The sequence below is a fragment of the Cupressus sempervirens genome, chromosome 7, assembly GCF_028749045.1.
Source record: "Cupressus sempervirens isolate cs-2001-9-10 chromosome 7, ASM2874904v1, whole genome shotgun sequence".
NCBI lineage: Eukaryota > Viridiplantae > Streptophyta > Pinopsida > Cupressales > Cupressaceae > Cupressus > Cupressus sempervirens.
The window spans coordinates 651,691,955-651,715,481 of record NC_143124.1 but is presented as its reverse complement, the minus strand read 5'-3'; the positions used below and the strand labels follow the sequence as shown (position 1 = coordinate 651,715,481).

Here is a 23,527-nt window from a genome sequence, read left to right as displayed (position 1 = left end):
CTTTTCATAGTTTTTACATGCAGTTGCACATAAAGAGTCCACTTTTGAGGTCTTTTAGTCATGTATTTCACTTAAAATTATAAAAATGTCATTAAATGGGCCAAAAATAATATTCATTAATCATATTATTCAATATAATACATAAACATTACTTTAAAATGACATTTAGATAAGTATTTGGTTATAAAATCTAAAAATTTAAAATGTAACTATATAGTTAAGTGAAGAATTAAAAAATAACTCAACTTAAAATTATAACATAAAGCGCACTATAGTCAGTTTAAGTTATAATTTAAAAAATTAAGTAACTTAAAAACATAACAAAAAGTGAGTAAAATATTATATTTTCAAAAAGTGAATGTCAAAATGAAAATATAACATTATAGTTTTAATTCATGTTGTTGCACCTAAAATGTCCACTTTTGAGGCACTAAAACGGGCATAACTTTTGATTGACAACTCCGATTGACCTCTAGGTTAGACCGAATCGAAGGAAAAATCGAAAAAAATGACATAAGCAAAACCAAATGACTAAAAACAAGCAAAAACAAACTCAAAAGTAAAGAACGGACTATGAAGGCTTCAAAAATCAAGAAAAGGCTCGAAAGAAAGCAAAATGAAAAAGACTTGACGAAGGCCTTCAGTAAAACAATTTGATATTTAAATTGAAATGAATCAATCGATCAACATTAAGCAATTGAATATCAAATTCAAGCTTAGAGAAACGTGAAACTAGCTTGAAAAAGTTTCGTGCTATTACCAACATTTTGTGGTGACAAAATGCAAGACAACAATTTGAAATGAATGAATTTTCAAAAAAAAGTAGGGACAAATGGAGCAATAAGGTTATCAACTCTGGACAAAAATCCCTTGAAAGATTTTGTTAATGGGTCCTAGTTGAAGCTTTATAAAGAGAGGAAAGAGACTTTCATATTTATTCCATAGAAATACAAGAAGAGGGGAATCAATTGAACAAAATAAAAGGAAAAATAGGAAAAAGGCACATGCAAAAAGAAAAAATAATACAAGACTTAAAAACAAAGTCTATTAATCCATTATAGAGGAGTACAAAAGTAGAGGAAGCATCATTGGGAACTTGCTAGGAGAAGAATCCATACACAAGAAGGAAGCAGAAGCAAGTGCCAAGAGCATAGATTTTGTATGGGATACCATATCCATATAGCGAGGACATTATGATCCTCTCACCATGTACATGTTTTGACATTGACTCAGTTCCAAGGGTCAAATTTCGTTGGTGAGTCTCTGCTGACTTGTAATCCTTGAGATTATAAACAGAACGACCCTGCATAGTGTATACATATGGACAACTAGTAGCTTCTTGATGGAAGGATTTACACCAGTTTATATTCGTGGAAAAACAATGCACAAGGAAATGGAGTATGATTGAATATGTCTATTGGAAGAGCTTAACTTCCTAATGGTCTTGTTGTATTGCCTAATCCTCCTCCGTGTTTCTTCAGTGACTGCTTGGAAGTATCGTGCTCCTCTTCAAGTCAAAACACAGTCAGAATGAGTGACCTGTGAGTTTTCCTTTGGTTTTCTGGTATAGATGTCCGCACCATGTACTCACAGTTCGCTACAGATCTACTTGCCACTAACAACAATGTGAATTAAATTGCTCCCAACATATTTCCAATGTTTACTCCACTAACAAATTGAGAAATGTCTCCTCTTTTGTCATTAAGTATTGCACTACATGTGTGATTATGCTCTCTTGTGAACTGGTACCTAATATTGGTATTGTATTAGTTGAATAAATTTTCATGTACGTGGGTGAAGCATTTCCCGATGCTCACAAACTCACCAAGGGATAGGTATAGTCACCAAAGATTCTAACACCTTAACTCTTTCTTGTTATGAATTGACAATAGCTATTCCGTCCACATTAGATCTGTAGATACCCATAAATCATTTAAAATCATAACATTCCTTGACTATGATCTCTGCTTGATTATGTTGTGGTAGATATCTTCAATGCTAGTGTACGTGAGGGTTGGCTATCTCAATTACTACAAAATGTACAAGTCAAAGGGAGCATGACATGGTTGCAAAATGCTAAACAAGACAGAGATTTTGCTTTAGTAGTTTTGGTTGAATCCAACAAAGCTTTCTTCCATCCTTTGCAGGCTATCATAAATCATTAGCTCAGTGAATACTTCAACAGAAGGATCTTAATTGTTTAGCAGTTTTTTTTCAGAACAAACACTGTGGCAGATATCAAAAAGCTTTTCCGTTATTTACTAGCAGGAGATGTTGTCTTTAAACTTGAATATTTCGATATTGACTCTAAAATAAGAAAATCAAACAATCACTACCTTATAATAAAACAAAACCGCTACTTAATCAAATTTGTTTTTAAATTGAAGGACAGCGGCGGACAAGGCAGAGCAGTGTGCTTCAGGTGAATAAAAAGATGTATATAATTAGTTATATTAATCCGATTCATATACATTTATAAGAGAAAATTCTGTAGTGTAGGAGTAAAACAAAAGAAAAGAAATTTAAGAAATGTGAACTGTGAGTCTGCAAGAGATGTGATTATGTGAGAGATTAGAAAAAAGATAAATGGAGTGTAGAATGCAAATGAACAGAGATGTTATATGCGATATCTATGACATAATTACAATAAGGAGTTTGAGCTTCTTTAAATGGAATGATTGTAGTTGTGTGAAGACTGTGCCACTCAATATAATTGTCACTTTTAGTAACTGATGCTATTGTGATCGATAAAGTTTAAATTGATAAAATTTGTTGTTGTACTGATTCACCCACCGACCCCCCAGTACAACCGTGTGCTCTTCAGGCACTTCCCTTACATTGAAACTAAATTACTTACCAACCCTGCCTAATCGTGCCAATAATTTACAACTATATTTATGCCACTAAAGCAGTGTATTTTGTGCTTGGATCACTCAACTTATAGGGCTTCTGACTCTGTTTTTATTGTTAAGGATCACTTTTCTAAGACAGCCCATTTATGCTGTATTTTAAATAAAATACTAATGTAAGTAAGACAACTCAATTTTTTTAGAAGATATTTACTACAAGAAGGGAGTATAGTCCCGCTTATCCCCTTCAACATAGATGGGCAATGTGAAGTTTAGAACCGGTGAAATGAGAAATTTATTGAGATGTATAACAAAATAAAACTAGCAGGAACTAGTGTTTCCTCAACTGAATTTGTTGGCGTTGGATCCGCTATTTTGCTAATTGAAAAAAAGCAGTGAAGATCCAGAAGCCTTTATTGAAGTGGCTCAGCAACTTATCAGACAGCAGGAGAATGCCCTGAAAGGAGCATCTAGAAAAGTACATCTACTAAGATGCTTAAGACATTCAAGGAGGGGTTTCAGTTGTAATGCATTTGAGGAAAGACTGATCCTTCAAGAAAAAGAAATGTAATAAGTTGAAATAAAAAGGATTGGACCTTGCAGGATTATGAAAACATTCAATATATGAGATAAAAAACTAGAAAGCTAAAATCACACCTAATATTAACATCTTGAAGGCATTATCTATCAAATCTAACTCTCCACCTTCCTCGTATGTAGATTTCATTTTTCAACCTTGATTGGGTTTTGGGATGATTACTATTGCCAACCCCCATTTCCTTGATACATATTACGAAGAGACATGCATGGCCATTAGATTTCTGGATAGATTTCACTAAGATTCCAGGGGTGTAGCAGAAAATACTGAAAGACCTAAGTAGAAAGATGCCCAAAAGAAAACCTTCAACATGCACTATACCTCCTACATAAATGTTCTAACGTATTTCTTATCATATAAAATTATATCTAGTTGATAAATTAATAAATTTAATCATAAATCTAACTAGTCCTAATTTCTCTTCATCATTATCTAATATGATTCACATTAAATAATTCATATTGAATAATATTATTATATAAATAATGATATTGTTATGAATATTCCTATGTTTCATTGGAAAACTACAGATTAGGGCATTTCAGTGAATGGGGTCATAGTCCGCTTTTCCATTTCCTGCATGCTTACAATCTTTTGAAGCTCCTCAGATAGAATTATGAGAGTTCTCAACCAAATAAAATCTAAAAGGAATAATACACACTCACACACAAAATATGCACAAGCACACACTATTTGTACTACACATTTCTACTTGTAAGCATTTCACTTCACCCCATGCATTAGATGATGCTTTTGTAGATGAATATGTATGATTGAAACTAACAAAATGAACCTTTGCATTGCTCAAATGGTTGTCCTCTAGACTTTTTACCTCATAAGTACTATTTATGGTTTGGTTGCCCTTCTCAATCTTTCTTTGCTTGCTACCTTAGAATTAAGTCTATTTTATTATACTTTTACAAAATAAGCTATTAAAAGTGTGATTACACAGTTTCATATTTAGTAGTTATATCATATATATCCAAATTATATTTGAGGCATTCTTGACAAATTACTGGTTAATGAAGCAAGCCTCATTTTCTTTCCAGGGTTCAGAGGCTATGCTTGATCAAAATAAGGCTGCACAAGGAAGACAATACCCAAGATCACGAAGACGCTATACATCAGTCGTGAGATTCCATAAACATACCACATACTGTGATGATTTTGGACTTTGACTATGTTTGTACACAGTTCTTATGTGTAAGGATCTGAAAATAGGTTGTTACACGAAATTATCGGGCTCCAGAGGTTATAATGTCACATGGAAATTATACTTCTGCAATTGATATGTGAGTTCTAATTCTTTACAGAGTGTTCCGTGGTTTATAATTTGATCTTTCGATTTCTTTCTTGTTAATGTTCTAATGAAAATGTTTAAATGTAGATGGTCTCTGGGCTGCATGTTTTGGGTAAGAGACAATTATATATTTATGACAGGTTTGTTTTCCAGTTTTGTCACAGTTAATTGCAATTCTAAGCTCATGTTTGTATGTTAATCAGGAACTTTTAAATGCAACATCTCGACAGGTAAAGGATTCTGATTATTCTAGCGATTATTTGTTTCATCCAAAGTAAGGAAAGCTAAATTTAGGTTAATATATGTATTTTTGTTATGGAACCATTATTAAATTGGTTGGGATTGGGACATAAAGTGTGAAGAATTCAGTCTATTCCTTTCAAACTATACTAAAAATTTAGTAAACAATATTTATTATAATTATTTATATGAGTGATATATTGGTTTCTCCTACTTGTACTGCATTTAGGAGAAAGAAAAAATTCACAATTAAGGGGAGAGGGATTAGTAATTTAGCTTGTTCTAATGCTTACGAAAAATATTTGTTGATTCATTATCATAAAGTTGTTTTTGTTGATCTCGAGTACTTGATTGTATATGCATTTGTTAGATCAAAGAAGCAATAAATCATGTCATACCATGCATTAGCATAGAAACAAAACATGACTTTATACACAACTACTGGTCTAACTTTGTATACATTCTGATAATGGTAGACTTGTGGGTGAACATACCAATATAAAGATGCTTATAAACTGTCCCACTTTGTTAACAGTTTCAAGTATGCTAGAAATGGATGATGGGAACTCGAAATAACATCATTAGCGGTCAAACATTTTGAGATGCCAAGTCATTTATTTCTTTTTTCATTGAACACTAAAATCTGTCTCTATTCTCTGAGTGCATAAGCTAGATTGGATTTCTTGTGTACATTACCATTTTAATGGCTTGGTAGTGTCGTGAGCATTTCTACTTAGGGATTCTAGTTATAGTTAGTTTATTTTATCTGGTATATCATTAATATGTGCAAGTTGAAGCTCAAATCACACTCACTGGTCTTGTCTTGTGTGAAGTTAAATCACATTTCCATTGTTGCTAGGGTAGCCTACTTTAAAATTCAACACCTTAACAAATGGCATGCTTATGCCATATTTGATGATGATGACCTCAAGCCTTTAAATTGTGAAAAAATGTGAATGGTTTAAAATCACCATGTATGATTTTGAGAGGAATCAAATGGGGCAAAAAGGACAAAAAAATGGATTTTTTTAATTTTTTTTTTAAATCACATTTTATTCCAAGGCCTCTTCTTTGTTGCACTTAGAGAGAATATTCTTGATTAAAAAAAGGTGCCAAACATCTAATTTATTCCTAAGTGATAAAATTGTGAAATGGTGCGTGACAAGTTTTATGTTGTTTTGAAGGCCTTAGTTTGGGCTTGGTGGCCACCTTATATTGTAACGGGGAATGCTTAGGGATGTTGCCTCCACGCCTCATGTGGAGCAATGCCCCTAGACTCCCACACTTCCATGAGGGACATCATACCTTGACCTCCATTTTGCTCTCCACTCCTATAAACCCACTAGTTATTCTTGAAACATTCTGAAAAGACACACATATACACCAGATTTGAGAACACTAAGTTGCAGAATTCGTCCCCTATTGCTCGGATTCGGGTCCGGGTCCGCATGGGTCCAAATTCACCCACAAGTTCACTACAGGTCCAGGCAAGGTCCATAGTTTGGACTGTGGGTTCACCTGGGTCCTTGTTGGAGCGAACCTAGATGAACCCATAGCGAACCCAACAGGACCTGGGGCTAAAACAACTTTAAAGAGTGTTTTTTTTTTCTTCTTCCTGATATACCTCTAAAAGGAACTTAATAAAAGATATTTCACTCATCTAATCTCTTATGTTGAGGAGGAGGATGATATAGTAGCGTATGGGACTAGTGGAACCAGTTTGGGTTCCAATGATGAGAATTTAGATATAGTTGCAGTTGGGGATGAAGTCATTGACCCCTCATTTTATGATGATCCATTTGACCCTTGAAGGGCATTTGATACGATGATTATTGATAAACTACTAAACACTTGTGATCTCTCATGATGTTTCAAACTTTATTATTTGATGAACTAGTCTATGCTTTGTAATTTAGTAACTCAATGTATAATTTTCTTTACAATCATGAATTTCAATTAATGAGTGAGTATTTAATGTTTATCGTTGACATTTGGCATTGATCAATGATCAAGCAACAATTATTCATATTGTGAAATGACTTTGTTTTGCAACTATGTATGTTTCTCTTTTGTGTGTTTATACACACACACACACACACACACACACACACACACACACACACACACACACACACTCACGAACCCACCCACAAACCCAAATAGGGAAAATAAATTGCCCGAACCCACGAACCCAAATCTGTCCCCGAACCTGAATCAACAACTTATTAGAACATATACTAATTTGAAATTTTCATCATATAAAAATATATATTATTCCTAAATTTTATATATATATATATATATATATATATATATATAATTATTATTTTCTAAAAAGCCCTTATCCCAACTCCCATACAAGTAATCAAAAGTAAATAATATAAATAATTTAATATAAGGGTTTTATAATAATTCCACAAGGTTTTCCCACTCTTACTCCATTCTTGTTGGAATTAAGGGGGGTGTTAGCATTAGTAATTGGTTCTAATGATTTATTCATGAAACACCATTTTCACCTGCTATTTGGTCCATTAATATCTGCACAAAGTAGGGACCGCCTTTAGTATAATCCCCTTTCTTTGTGCATGCATATAACTAATGTTAACTTATGCTAAATCTTGGTTTCATATTCATCTTAGTTATGGTGGAAAACTTGTATAAATGATACAAGCGTTGTAATTTATATCACAACGTAAAAATAATAATATTGTATCAAATTTGGACCAATGTAGAGTAGACCAGCTGTTATTAAAACAAAAATAGGAACGTGTCCAATCTACATGCCATAACATTAGCAAGTGGCATAGAAAACCTTAGTTACTGGATTCGTGCCCTAGACATCGGATCTAGATTTAAATCTGATCCAGAGCCGGATTCGTGCCTGGATTTGTGCTGATCTAGGCAGGATCCTTGTTTTACACAATGGATTCATTTGGATTTGCACAAAATCCCTCAAGGATCGATAGGCAGACCAAGGTTTTAAGCGGGTTTAACTTATTTAATATAACATTTTAAATATATTTTTTTCTTTCTAACCCTAAGATGACCCTTTTATTTCACATCCAAATACAATTCACCTCACATTCTCTCTATTTCGCGCTCTCATTGTATTTTTCTCTTAAATATAAAATTTATATCTCATATATATATATATAGCCTCAAGGTTTGATCTGTGAATTTGAGCATTTAGTTTTGACCAAAATTTTCATTGGATCTAGACTTCAAGCATACCTTCTTTTAAAGGGGAAAAAAATTGATGGGATGACAACCGTAGCCAATATTCATGGTGGCATTTGATAGGGGTACATAATATCATAGAAATTGAGTTCTGCCAAAGACTACACAAGGATTTTTTTTAAATGCCTTATATTTGTTGTTCGTATTGACTTGAGTATTATCAGTTTTATCAATATGCCACAGAAACCAACTATTCATTTGAAATTACCAAATCTCTCCAACATTGTAGATTTCCCTTAGAACAAGGAGTTGTTCTTGATAAAGAATTTGTTTGTTCCAACACTATTCATTTGAAAATACCAAATGTCTCCAACATTGTAGACTCCCTTAGAACAAGGGGTTGTTCTTGATAAAGATTTTTTTTGTTCCAACAAATGAATCAAGTATCACATTTTAATAAGATGGAAAATATGCCCTCAAATCTTTCACATTTAGTTGTCAAACAAAACCCTTATGTTCTTGGATCTAATAGCCTCAAACTACCTTTACATATAGGCTGACTACAAGTCTATGATGTGGATATAAATTTCTAATTACCATCCCATTTAGCCAAAAGATATCAGTCTGCACACCAATCTTTAGAAAGGCTTTTGACATGGATCTTAATAAACATGTGGCAAGAAGTATTTTATATAGAATTAATGCTATATATATATATATATATATATAAACCTTAAATGTTACAAGGACCATATACATATTATGACCAAGTATTGACTACTTGTGTAGATCTTAGGAGTCGTCACATACCAACTTGTCAAGTTGTTTCTCCATATTACTCTATGATGTCAATTCTTTTTAGCTCCTATTGTATTTGTTGCTAAGAAATTCCAATTTATTTACTATGGATAGTTTTGTTGTTGGTATTTTTAGATGCATATATCAATAATTAAAATATGATTTTAAAGTACATGTTACAAGTAAATAAAAAGAACTTATATATGAATTACAAAAAATAATACAATATTAATAAATTATAATGTGATAAATGAAGAGTATTGTATTGAGAGATTTGAAACATAAAGGTTGTTTTTGATAAGAAAAACAGATTTTAAAGGGAGCTTGAAACCCTTTACAATTATAAAATTTTCAAAGAAGCCCAAATCAAACAAAACTACAGTCCAAAGGTGAAATAGGTCACCCAACAAGACATAGTGACTAGAGTGGCATCACAGATAACACAATACTCATCAACCACACAAACAAGTTTTGAACATGCACCTGAAACCCCATGATAAAAAAGAAGAATAAACAATAGGTCCCTTACCATGTCAGACAACAAGAACAATAGACCAAAAGAGCTAGGAAAACCAAAGAAAGGGGCAACCACAATCAAGCTTTCCCTTTCGTTCCCAACTTTTGAGAATGTGATGCCATATTAAAAGGAGCGGAGGGCTTAACCTTTTTACCTTTTACTACGGTCTGTCCCTCCTCCACCAAACCAGTTGCCCTCTACCCGACAAAGGCAGCAACACCACAACCATCCCCTAAAACCCCCACAGTTAGGGAATGAACTGTAGCTGAGAAATAAAAAATGTCCAGAGATGGGGAACAAAATCCATAGATGATGCCACAGGTGGGGCAACAGTCGAAATGCCAGAGATAGGATTTAGAAGAAGGTGATCAAAAGAAGTCACCACCGTAGGGACAGTCGTGCCATTAGAAACAGCAATTGAGTCCACCACCACAGTGTCCTGAGAAGAGTCACCATTCCCACCAGAGGAATCTTTTTGAACTATATAGTGATCATCCAAGACACCCTTCCACTAAGAGGAGACTTCTTTGGTCTAGATTTTTCAGAGGAGTAGCGGGCAACAAGATGGCCGGTCTTGTGACACATCTTGCATCAGAAGGGGATGCCCTCATAATGAAGACGATGAATCCAAGGGCCATGCAAATATTTCAATGTAATCATTTTAGGGAGTCCCTTGGAGACATCGATCTCAAACAGGATGCGAGCATACGTCGTCCTAAACACATTGGAAGATGCAATATCTACCATCAAGAAGCCCCCAAGGGCTTCCCCCATTACCTCCAAGACAAAATCCACCCAAAGGTGAAGGGGGAGATTTGGCAACTTGACCCATAGAAGAATCTTATTAAAAGATTCCATCACTGGGTCAAACTCCTTATACCAAGGTTTAGCCATCAAAGGAAACTTCTCCCCCATGAGAAACCAAAACACGGGATTGCATTTCTATCTTCTAAGGTTTCAAATTTTGCAATGAAAAAACCCCCTGTCACAAGGTATATCTGAGTTGTACCTAAAATGAAGGGCTTCCAAACACGGGAGATCTAAGCATGTAGCTCTGGCAAAGAGGGCCAAAAACCCTTAAAAAAAAAGATAGCAACATTGGAGGAGAGGTCATCCACATAAATAGAGACCTCATCAACAATATCGGGCTCTAAATCAATCATTAATGGGTTACTAACTACAATAGGCATAGCATCACAGGGCCCTGGACACACAACCTAGCCACCAAGACCAGCCTCACAAGTAGCCACATTAGCATAGGAAATGGTTGAACCACCCACAACACCTAGGGAATGAATATCTCCACTAGGATCAGGAGAAGCCCTAGCTTGAAAAAAAATAGAAGCCAAAGCAGAAGCCCTAGCTTGAAAAGCAACAGAAGCTAGAGCCAGAATGGAAGCTAGAGAGGCCACCATAAAGCTGAACCTAGGAGCTGAAGCCAGATGTAAGAGTCAAAATCGGACGCAAGAGTTGAAGCCGGATGCAGGAGCTATGCTCCTACAAGGAATTGTTATCTTAAAACATAAAGATTGTTATGTTGAATGTGTTAGTTCAATAAATTGTAGCATCTTCTAAATGTTAGTGTAATGGACACCCCTGGATGTCCCAAAAAACTAAACCAAATTGCTGAAAGGAATTATGTCAAACAGTTTGCATTCAACTTCTTAAAACCCCTTATAACTCTGGAAATCAAACGTTTATTTGTTTGTTGTGTTTCATGCATGGAATTGGTATCATACAACATAAACAAAAAAGAAACTACAATAATATGCAAAGTGAAAATGAACTGCTGCTAATAAAATGTTATTTTCAGAATTCATAAAACCAAATACATAGCAGATTTATCAACTCACTAATTACTTCAGCAGTATTGACATAATACTCCAGCCCATGCTTACGGACTTGCTGCTACAATACTTTGTCCTCCAATCAGTCCACTACCTTCATAATACCATTCCCTCCAAGCGGCATAAGCGTCGGACAAGTAGTGAAGAAGATATGAGCAAAATATCAAATCTGCCTGTAGCCAGAAATGCAACTAAACTGCCTGATAATGAAGCCAATAAGAAAGAATTCCAAAGGCCAAACCCCAAGAGAATGACGTCTAGAATGTTACAAGAGAGGATAGACGTCCTCAAATGCCAAGAACAAAGCTGCAACTCACACACCAATTTCTTCTCATATTCAACCTGTCTAATGAAGCCACATATGCTTCCTTTTATTCTATTCCCACGGGTCCGCTCAACTCATATGGGAAATGTGGGATAAAAGATGTGTAATATAAAACATATATTAAAATACCCCTTATGTCTCCCTTGGGTACACATCACCATAAAATAAATATTAAAGTAACACTTTAATATTTTACAATTAAATTAGACGTTACTTTAATAAAACTTCAGGCATTAAAATGTATTAACAATCAGACTCCGAATAATGCGAGTGATAGCTCATCGGAAAGCTCTCACCGAGGAGTATCGAATCCAATCACCAAAATTGACCTGCACTATGTCCTGCCGACTTACTAAAAATAGTAAGTATGCCTGAAACTGAGTAAATCAACTTCGTTTTGGCCCAAACTGGAAATGACTAGGCCAAAACACTCCAAGATCCCATTAAACCCTTCGTTAGCCCTCGGGACCATGTAGAACAAGGCTAACGCACACACACTTGGTCAACTGCTAAAATGGGGACATTACAGTTTGCCCCTCTTGAAATTGCTTGTCCTCAAGCAATCTCAGTCCAACCTACTGAATAACCTGCTCACTCTCCCATGTAGAATCTTCCTCCGGTAGGTCTTTCCATCTGACCAAATACTCCAGTTTGGGCCAAAACGAAGTTGATTTACTCAGTTTCAGGCATACTTACTATTTTTAGTAAGTCAGCAAGACACAGTGCAGGTCAATTTTGGTGATTGGATTCGATACTCCTCGGTGAGAGCTTTCCGATGAGCTATCACTCGCATTATTCAGAGTCCGATTGTTAATACATTTTAATGCCTGAAGTTTTATTAAAGTAATGTCTTATTTAATTGTAAAATATTAAAGTGTTACTTTAATATTTATTTTATGGTGATGTGTACCCAAGGGAGACATAAGGGGTATTTTAATATATGTTTTATATTACACATTTTTTATCCCACATTGCCCATATGAGTTGAGCGGACCCGTGGGAATAGAAATAAAAGGAAGCATCTGTGGCTTCATTAGACAGGTTGAATATGAGAAGAAATTGGTGTGTGAGTTGCAGCTTTGTTCTTGGCATTTGAGGACGTCTATCCTCTCTTGTAACATTCTAGACGTCATTCCCTTGGGGTTTGGCCTTTGGAATTCTTTCTTATTGGCTTCATTATCAGGCAGTTTAGTTGCATTTCCGGCTACAGGCAGATTTGATATTTTGCTCATATCTTCTTCACTACTTGTCCGACGCTTATGCCGCTTGGAGGGAATGGTATTATGAAGGTAGTGGACTGATTGGAGGACAAAGTATTGTAGCAGCAAGTTCGTAAGCATGGGCTGGAGTACTATGACAATATTGCTGAAGTAATTAGTGAGTTGATAAATCTGCCATGTATTTGGTTTTATGAATTCTGAAAATAACATTTTATTAGCAGCAGTTCATTTCCACTTTGCATATTATTGTAGTTTCTTTTTTGTTTATGTTGTATGATACCAATTCCATGCATGAAACACAACAAACAAATAAACGTTTGATTTCTGAAGTTATAAGGGGTTTTAAGAAGTTGAATGCAAACTGTTTGACATAATTCCTTTCAGCAATTTGGTTTAGTTTTTTGGGACATCCAGGGGTGTCCATTATAGTGGTATCAGAGCTATAAGTCCTGCCATCCTATGGAGGTCTTATAGGGAATTTGGAACAGTCGGATAGAGGGAAAAAGTAAGTAAAAAATACAGGCTAAGCATTTATGTTTGAGCATGCGACAGGGGTCTTATAATTTCCGCGATACCAGAGCAAGACAAAATAGGATTTCAGACTTGCAAAGCAAACAGTCTAGTAAATCTGTGCAGGGGGACATTGAATTCAAACATACAGACACAGAGGAGATATTTTGTGATCAGGACAATAATATGGGTGATCGAGATGACAGGAATACAGGATTAGGCGGAGGCAGAAATGCTGGTCCAGATCAAGAGGAGGTACTGTTCTGACAGTTACTGGATACATTAGAGTAGGGGCAGCGTATGCAGCAGGAGCAGAATAGGCGAATGGACATGATGTTGCAGCTCATGGCTAGACAGATGGGTGTCAATATTAATCCAGGTGATGCCAACAATAGAAACAATAACAACGAGGAAAACAATAACAACGGGGGAAACAATAACCATGAAGGCCAAGGCAACAACAATGGTCCTGAGAATAACATTAATGGTAATAATGGACACGGCAATAATGGGAATGAGGTTGATAACTTTAGACACGTTGCACGCCCAGCATGGACTGTGAGCTCGAGACCTCTTCTACCCACTTTTCCACCCAGAGATCTGGTTCATCCAGTAAACAAACTGCAGATTATCGAGTTACAGGATCAGTTCAGGAGGGACTGGGAGGCTAGTGGACCAGAGTTTCAGGCGGATATTTCTCTTAGAGATTATATGGACTTGAGGATGAGACACATGCCTAAAGCAGGAGGGAGGAATCAAAACTTTGAGCTGAGGAAGAAAGTTGGAAAACTTTCTCTACCTTATTATGATGCTTCAGGGAAGATGACTGCACGAGCTTGGGTGCAGAAGGTAGATACATACTTGCAGCTAAATCCTATGCCAGAGGAGGAGGCTATCAAGTATGCAGCTATGCACTTGGATGGCGTTGCACATGAATGGTGGTATCATGGCATGGTGACTTTGGGGCATAATCAGATTACATCCTATGAGGAATTCACCGAAACATTGATTGGGAGATTTGACACTAAGGATCCCGAGTTACATTTCAAGGAGCTAGCACAGTTAAAACAGTCAGGTTCTGTGGATGCTTACATTGCCGAGTTTCAGCGCTTGTCTGTACTTGTTACTGATATCTCTCTTAGGAGATTGGTGGTGTTATTTTGTGATGGTCTTGCTGATCCATTACGAGGTTGGGTGAAGGGACATGATCCACTCATGTTAGCTGAAGCAACTAAAAAGGCACGAGATTTAGCCCCTTCGGTATACAAAGGAAAAAACCATTCAACAGATTCTTCCTACCACAAGGACAAAGACCAAAAATCATTTCAGAAAGAGTATAGCAAACCCAAAGAAGGATCAAAAGGATTAGACAATGAAACCTTGAATGAACTTCGAAAGAAGAAGCTGTGCTTCCATTGTAGAGAGCCTTGGGACTTATCTCATAAATGTTCTCTCAAGGCTAAGGCAAATCAAATGGAGTATTTTTCAGCAGAAGAGTCAGAGTCAGAAGGGGAGGATCAACACTCCGATTCAAATGAGGGTAACACTATAGAGGAGAGCAACATTCCTAAGGATGATAGATCGTTGGCACGCTTGACAGGGGCCCAAAAGGCAATCACATTTAAGGTCAGGGGTACTATCCAGGGGCAGAAAGTGATATCTCTTATTGACACTGGGGCTACACATAACTTCATAGATGCACAGTTGGTAGCCAGGAGAGGGTTACAGACAGAGGAGCATGATGGGTTTAGAGTCATGGTGGCTAACGGTGATAAGTTATTATGCACTCGGAAGATATCTAATCTTCGCATTAGGTTTGGAGATGGCTACGAGTTGGAGGATGAGTTCTATGTTGTGGACATGGGAGATTATGATGTCATCCTCGGCATGACATGGATGGCTTCACTAGTTGAGTTCACACTCAATCTAGCGAAATTGGAGATGAGATTCCAGCATGAGGGCAGAACTGTGGTACTTAGAGGGCTTTCAGATGGAGGTTGCAGAGTAGTGTCCTTGAGGAGAATGCAGAGACTTTTTCGTCATGATGACATAGAGTGGGCGGCAGAGTGCCACATTATGCCAACTTCACCAGAGCCACAAGAAAAGAGTCATCCACTAGATGTCTAGAAGATACTTGATAGACACGCTAAAGTATTTAGCGATATTCCTCATGGGGTTCCTCCTGACAGAGGGATGGAACATGTTATTGAGCTCGAGGAGGGAGCCAAACCAGTTATGATTACTCCCTATCGTCATCCTAAGAAACACAAGGATAAGATAGAGAAGGCGATTAAGGATTTGTTGGAGATGGGGCATATCAGGCCCAGTAAGAGTCCTTTTGCTTCAGTAGTAGTATTGGTAAAGAAGAAGGATGGGACGATGCGCATGTGCATCGATTACAGGGCACTGAATAAGAAAACAATTAAAAACAGGTATCCCATTCCTAGGATTGATGAGCTGATTGATGAGTTGCATGGGGCATGCTTCTTCACCAAAATTGATTTGCGATCCAGATACCATCAGATCAGGATGAGAGCAAAGGACATTGAGAAAACAGCCTTCCGATGTCACTATGGCCACTTTGAGTTCATGGTTATGCCATTTGGTCTAACCAATGCACCTACTACATTTCAAAGTTGTATGAACAAGGTATTCAGGAAGCAGCTGAGGAGATTTGTCTTGATCTTCTTTGATGACATCTTGGTCTTCAGTAAGACCTGGGAGGAGCACTTACATCATCTAGAGGAGGTGTTATCTATTCTGGAGAGAGAGTCATTATATGCCAAGGAATCTAAATGTGAGTTTGGCATGACTGAGCTCCTTTACCTGGGGCATATCATTAGTGCAGATGGCGTTCGGGTTGATCCCGAAAAGATTAGAGCTATTGTAGAATGGCCTACTCCCACAAACCTTACACAGCTTAAGGGATTCTTTGGTTTATGTGGTTTTTATAGGAGGTTTGTTAAGGGATTCTCATAGATTGCTACACCCTTGACAGATCTTACTAGGAAAGGAGCCTTCGTGTGGACAGGGTCAGCACAAAGGTGTTTTGAGCATTTCAAGCAGGTAATGTCTTCATGTCCAGTTCTAGCTCTACCGGATTTCATGAAGCCTTTTGAGCTTCATTGTGATGCATCAGGTGACGGGATTGGAGCAGTATTGATGCAGGAGAAGCATCCCATTGCATTCGAGAGTAGGAAGCTCCGAGGAGTTGAGAAAAGTTATTCTGTCTATGACCGAGAGATGTTGGCCATAATGCATGCATTGGCCAAATTTCGATCATATTTGGTAGGTGGACGTTTTGTGATCAAGACTGATCACAACAGTATTAAATACTTCATGAGCCAGCGTGATCTTAATGACCAACAACAAAAATGGGTGACTAAATTGCAGGCTTATGACTTTGACATAGAGTTTGTCAAAGGTAAGAAAAATGTGGTGGCTGATGCCTTATCTCGGAGACCTCACGTATGTGCTCTGGCAGAGATTTCAGGAGATTGGAGAGATCGGATTATAGCAGAGTATGTCGGAGATGCTTGGGCTTCTGGATTGATTTCAGGTACCATACAAGATGATCTCTATGAGGTGATAGATGGATTGATCAGAGTTTAGGACAGGGTTTATTTGATTCCGTCATCACATTTGAGAGAGGCGATACTGAAGGCATTTCATGATGCACCCACAGCTGGACATCCGGGGGTCTTCAAGACCTACAGGAAGATCCGAGAGCGGTTTTCATGGAAAGGGCTCAAGGATGATGTTCAGAGGTATGTCAGGGAGTGTGTGGTTTGTCAACAGAATAAGGGAGAACACACATTTCCTGCAGGTTTATTACAGCCCTTGCCCATTCCTGATAGGAAATGGGAAAGTATTTCGATGGACTTCATCACTGGTTTACCACGAGTATAGGGAAGGGATTGCATCTATGTGGTGGTGGACCGCTTGACGAAGTTTTCTCACTTCATTGCTATTCCGTCCACTTACACAGCAGCACAGGGGGCAGATCTTTTCTTTAAAGAGATATTCAGGTTACATGGGTTGCCCAGATTCATTGTCAGCGACCGGGATAGTAAGTTTATGAGTGTTTCTTGGCAAGAGTTGTTTAGGTTGTGTGGTACAGATCTTACACCTAGCACTAGTTATCATCCGCAAACAGATGGGCAAACAGAGATTGTGAATAAATGGGCGGAAGGATATTTGAGGAACTATGTAACTACACAACAAAAGGCTTGGATCAGATGGTTGCATATGGGAGAGTATTGTTATAACACCACTTATCATATGTCCATCAAGATGACTCCTTTCATGGCACTCTATGGTTATGAAGCACCTAGCTTCATGGATTTAGTTTTGGGGGACAGTAGAGTTCCCAAAGCCAAAAACTTATTGCAGGATAGTCAGGACATCCTGAAAGTGCTCAAAGAGAATATACAACAGGCTCAGAATCAACAGAAATTGTATGTTGATCAGCACCGAATAGAGCGCAGCTTCGAGGTAGGGGATATGGTTTACTTGAGGCTACAACCATATAGACAGTCATCGCTCAAGAAGAGCGGAGCTGAAAAGTTGAAACCTAGATTTTATGGTCCATACAGGGTGATTCGCAAAGTGGGCAAAGTTGCCTATGAGCTTGAGCTTCCAGAGGGCAATCGAGTGCACAATGTGTTTTATGTGTCTAGGCTTAAGAAGGCCATTGGTCAGAGTGTAGTGCCTTCTACAGATTTACCCCCTTTGGATGAGGAGGGGAAGCTTGTGTTAGTACCTGAGGCTATTCTGGATACCAGAGAGAGGAAGCTTAGAAGCAGGATAGTGAAGGAGTATTTGGTCAGATAGAAAGACCTGCCGGAGGAAGATTCTACATGGGAGAGTGAGCAGGTTATTCAGCAGGTTGGACTGAGATTGCTTGAGGACAAGCAATTTCAAGGGGGGCGGACTGTAATGTCCCCATTTTAGTAGTTGACCAAGTGTGTGTGCGTTAGCCTTGTTCTACATGGTCCCGAGGGCTAATGAAGGGTTTAATGGGATCTTGGAGTGTTTTGGCCTAGTCATTTCCAGTTTGGGCCAAAACGAAGTTGATTTACTCAGTTTCAGGCATACTTACTATTTTTAGTAAGTCGGCAGGACACAGTGCAGGTCAATTTTGGTGATTGGATTCGATACTCCTCGGTGAGAGCTTTTCGATGAGCTATCACTCGCATTATTCGAAGTCCGATTGTTAATACATTTTAATGCCTGAAGTTTTATTAAAGTAACGTCTAATTTAATTGTAAAATATAAAAGTGTTACTTTAATATTTATTTTATGGTGATGTGTACCCAAGGGAGACATAAGGGGTATTTTAATATATGTTTTATATTACACATCTTTTATCCCACATTGCCCATATGAGTTGAGCGGACCCGTGGGAATAGAATAAAAGGAAGCATCTGTGGCTTCATTAGACAGGTTGAATATGAGAAGAAATTGGTGTGTGAGTTGTAGCTTTGTTCTTGGCATTTGAGGACATCTATCCTCTCTTGTAACATTCTAGACGTCATTCCCTTGGGGTTTGGCCTTTGGAATTCTTTCTTATTGGCTTCATTATCAGGCAGTTTAGTTGCATTTCCGGCTACAGGCAGATTTGATATTTTGCTCATATCTTCTTCACTACTTGTCCGACGCTTATGCCGCTTGGAGGGAATGGTATTATGAAGGTAGTGGACTGATTGGAGGACAAAGTATTGTAGCAGCAAGTTCGTAAGCATGGGCTGGAGTATTATGACAATATTGCTGAAGTAATTAGTGAGTTGATAAATCTGCCATGTATTTGGTTTTATGAATTCTGAAAATAAAATTTTATTAGTAGCAGTTCATTTCCACTTTGCATATTATTGTAGTTTCTTTTTTGTTTATGTTGTATGATACCAATTCCATGCATGAAACACAACAAACAAATAAACGTTTGATTTCCGGAGTTATAAGGGGTTTTAAGAAGTTGAATGCAAACTGTTTGACATAATTCCTTTCAACAATTTGGTTTAGTTTTTTGGGACATCTAGGGGTGTCCATTATAGTGGTATCAGAGTTGTTAGTCCTGCCATCCTGTGGAGATCTTATAGATAGCCGGATAGAGGGAAAAGTGTTTGACAAAATGTATATCAATCCAGATCAAGAAAATGTAATATTTAGATTATTGAGTACATTAGAGAAGGGGCGTCGTATGCAACAGGAGCAAAATAGGTGAATGGATATGATGTTGCAACTTATGGCAAAAAAGATGGGCATCAACATTGACGATTTGTATGTTGCTCCAAAGCAGAAGGTACTTGATTCTTCAAATGGGATCGAGACACCACCGAGCTATGCTATTGGTGATAGTCAGGAGTCCACATATGAAGCTTTGTCAGGGGATGGCGATGCAACAATGATGGGATTAGAAGAATGCGAGGATACTGTCATATCAGCAGCCACTTTTGTGTCCATTGAACCATCCAACAAGGAGTTTAGTAGTATGCATGCAGTTGTAGATATGTGCTTTGGTGATCATTGTACACCTATTATTGCTAATGAGGTGAGTAATATAGTGACAGAGTCATATTATACTATTGATCAAAAAAGTGTTGATGTTCACTTCTGCAATAGTACTATGTCCAACATGGATGCCACATTGTCTTATGATAATTTGATGTTTGCGATCGATATTGATCACTCTCCTGAGTGGAGTTGGGATTTTTTTTCTCCATCTACAAAGATTCGGTTTTGTGTTGCAGCAGTTGGGAAGAAGAGATTTCATAGATCTTCTATGGAGCCGCCTTCTGGTGACATCCAAACTTATACTTCATCAGCGCAAGTTTTGGGAGCTAACTTGCAGGACATGTGGTTGGTCCTAATGATGTTCATTTTTAGTTTGTTTAACTTCCATATGGATATCACATATTGGGATCCAGGTGGAGGTTGGAGTCCATTATGTTACTTAATTGCTTGAGGACAAGCAATTTCAAGGAGGGCGGATTTGTAATGATCCCATCTTTTGGCCTTCACGTTCTCCAAAGTCTAAGTGGAGGATAAGAAGAAATTAAATTAATTTCTTATAAAGTCATTCAATTAAAATTAAAAGGTGGCTTTATATTTAATTAATTTAATTAATTATTGTATTACAAAGGAGATGCGTCTAGAGTGTGTATTAATTATTGGAAAGGTGGAAGCCTCTAGAAGCACAATTAATTATTGCAAGAGAGGAGTTTCTAGAGAGTACATTAATTATTGGAAGGGGGAAGCTTCTAGCACTTGCAATTAATTAATGTTTTAGTTCTTTCTACAAGGGTGAAGGAATAGGATAAATAGGGGTGAGAGTCTCATTGTTTAGCATGAGATTATTGTATCGGATGATTATGACTTGCATTTGATAAGAGCTTGGATGTGTGAATCACACTCTTTTTTGGCAATAGAGGATGTTCATTCTCTGTTGTAACATTCTAGACGTCATTCCCTTAGGGTTTGGCCTTTGGAATACATCTCTTTGTACTTGATTGCAACATTTTTAGAATTAATATAATTTCATCAGTTGATTCAGCTTTTGGGCATTCTTGGGTGTCCATTACAGTGGTATCAGAGCTTCCTTGCAAAGTCTTTCATAAAGTTATAACCGGTGGGTGCCCATTACAGTGGTATCAGAGCTGTTAGTCCTGCCATCCTGTGGAGATCTTATAGATAGCCGGATAGAGGGAAAAGTGTTTGACAAAATGTATATCAATCCAGATCAAGAAAATGTAATATTTAGATTATTGAGTACATTAGAGAAGGGGCGTCGTATGCAACAGGAGCAAAATAGGCGAATGGATATGATGTTGCAACTTATGGCAAAAAAGATGGGCATCAACATTGACGATTTGTATGTTGCTCCAAAGCAGAAGGTAGTTGATTCTTCAAATGGGATCGAGACACCACCGGGCTATGCTATTGGTTATGAATATAATTCTTTTTGTCTCTCTTGAAACAATTAAGCAAATAAATATAATATTATTTATATTGACGTTTTATTAGTGCAAAAAATTATTATGATAAAAATGGTTAATTTTTAGTTTAAATGACTACTTTTAAATGGCCTCTGACAGATTTGAAAAGTATGACACGCCAAAAGATAATGAACGTTTCCTTAAAGACCATGATAAATATCAATTTCAAATGGTAATATAATTTATTGAATTGCATTAGTTTTTGTAATAGTTAACTTAGTGGAATGTTTAATTTGACTAATACCTTTTTTACAGCTACATGAAATATTTAATATTATCAGAACTCCATGTTGGAAGGATATAGAGAGCATACCAAGTTATAAATGGAGAAAATACTTGAAATCTTTGCCCGGAAAGGTAGTTTGAAAGAAATATATATACACAATTTGATTAAGTTCCATAAAATATAAACATCCTTAATTTGTATAATGCTATATTTCATTTATTTCATCCTTCCAATCAAATATTAGTCATTCATGTAGTTAGTATTATTACTAAAAGACCAATGTTCAGCATCATACCCTCAAAAGTGCAATCATAATTGTTGTGTGAACATGTATTGAATATTCCAGGCTGGAAAACTAAATGAGACACTAGGTAACATTGACAAGGAAGCACTTGACTTATTGTCTCGAATGTTGTGCTTTGATCCTACTCATCAGTGCACTGCAAAGGAGGCTCTCAACCATCAATATGTATATGTCATTTCCTTTTTAAAAGTTTACAAATTAACATAATAGAATACATTTTTATTATTGAAAATTTTTGTTTTTATAATTGGTGTTGTAGTTTAAGAATATGAGCACTCTTGAAATTGTTAAAGCAAATCTATCGACAAAATTAGCAAAGGAAATATCTCTACATCAAATTGAACATCCAACACTTGCTCTTCACAAACTTGAGGTTTGTAGTCTACTCTTTAATATTCTAATAATGTTTTGTATGATTTTTTAATATTTGTTATGAATATTATTATTGAGAAATTACATTTTTTAATGGATGGGTAACATATCATTTTTATTGCATACAGGATGTGGTAAAACAAAACAATGACACTCATGGACAAGACATCAAACATATATCTCTATTATTGGAAAATGAAGTTGAACAACATAAAAGAGGGCGAATGAAAACTTGAGGTGTTTTGATTCCAAAGGTTAAATGTATAAGGAACTAAGCTAATTTGACATTTTTTGGATTTCCTAATGAAAACATGTTAAGGATCTTACATATGTTGAAGGGATGGTGTTAGTTAATATGACGAAAGAAATTTTTTCTTACTAAAGATGCTAAATGTAATTTCTATGTTGCAAAATTGTTATAAATGCACCCAATCACTAATCCAATAATTTTTATGAAATTCAATGCTTAGATTATATCCTTGATATGAAAAATTGGTGAAGATATCCATTCAAAAACACCACTTTATCTTGCTTTATAAATCTATCATAAAGTAATAACCAATGAGAATTTGTGAGTGCAAATTTGAAAATTGAATTGTTTTGATAAGAAAAAACCATGAAAATATGGCTCTCTTTAATACCTTTTATACCTAGATCTATCAATATAACATGATATATAAACATAAAATGTAAAAAATCACCCATTGGCATTATTTCACCATTAAAAAGGTAGCAATAAGAAGTATAAATCAGAAAAAGAAGAATGTCACACAACACAACTAAACACATGAGACATCTAAGATTTGAATTGATCTTTCTATTGAGTTGAACCATTATAACTTAGTTTTGGAGAAAGATAAAACATATCAACAATGTCACAAAACACAACTAAATACACAAAGACATCTAAGACTTGTATTGATCTTTCAATTGAGTTAAATCATTATAACTTTATTTTGGAAAAACGTAAAACATATCAACAATGTTGCACAACACAACTAAACACACAAAGACATCTAAGATTTGTATTGATCTCTCAATTGAGTTAAATCAATATAACTTTGTTTTGGAGAAACATAAAACATATCATGTCATTGTAATCTATAATTTCCTTATGAAGAATCTATGCTCTAAATAACATATCAAGGTTTCAAAACTTGCATCATGCTAATACTCCAATCAAAATTTATGTCATAATACCAATAATAATCTAAACCAAGAACCATCACCAAACATATGATGAATTTGCA

General features: G+C 36.4%; 1 protein-coding gene across 1 annotated transcript in view; it reads left to right on the top strand.

Annotated features, from left to right (window-relative positions):
* The window catches only part of LOC149548350 (uncharacterized), a 72,384-nt gene extending 49,871 nt beyond the window's left edge, over positions 1–22,513 (top strand). The window contains exons 4-12 of the mRNA XM_089794251.1: positions 4,497–4,577; positions 4,669–4,739; positions 4,835–4,859; positions 4,951–5,021; positions 21,475–21,547; positions 21,631–21,732; positions 21,948–22,070; positions 22,165–22,278; positions 22,406–22,513. Of these exons, the coding sequence (XP_089650377.1) occupies positions 4,497–4,577; positions 4,669–4,739; positions 4,835–4,859; positions 4,951–5,021; positions 21,475–21,547; positions 21,631–21,732; positions 21,948–22,070; positions 22,165–22,278; positions 22,406–22,513 (768 nt within the window). The remainder of the gene's footprint in view (positions 1–4,496; positions 4,578–4,668; positions 4,740–4,834; positions 4,860–4,950; positions 5,022–21,474; positions 21,548–21,630; positions 21,733–21,947; positions 22,071–22,164; positions 22,279–22,405) is intronic.
* Positions 22,514–23,527: the final 1,014 nt, after the last annotated feature.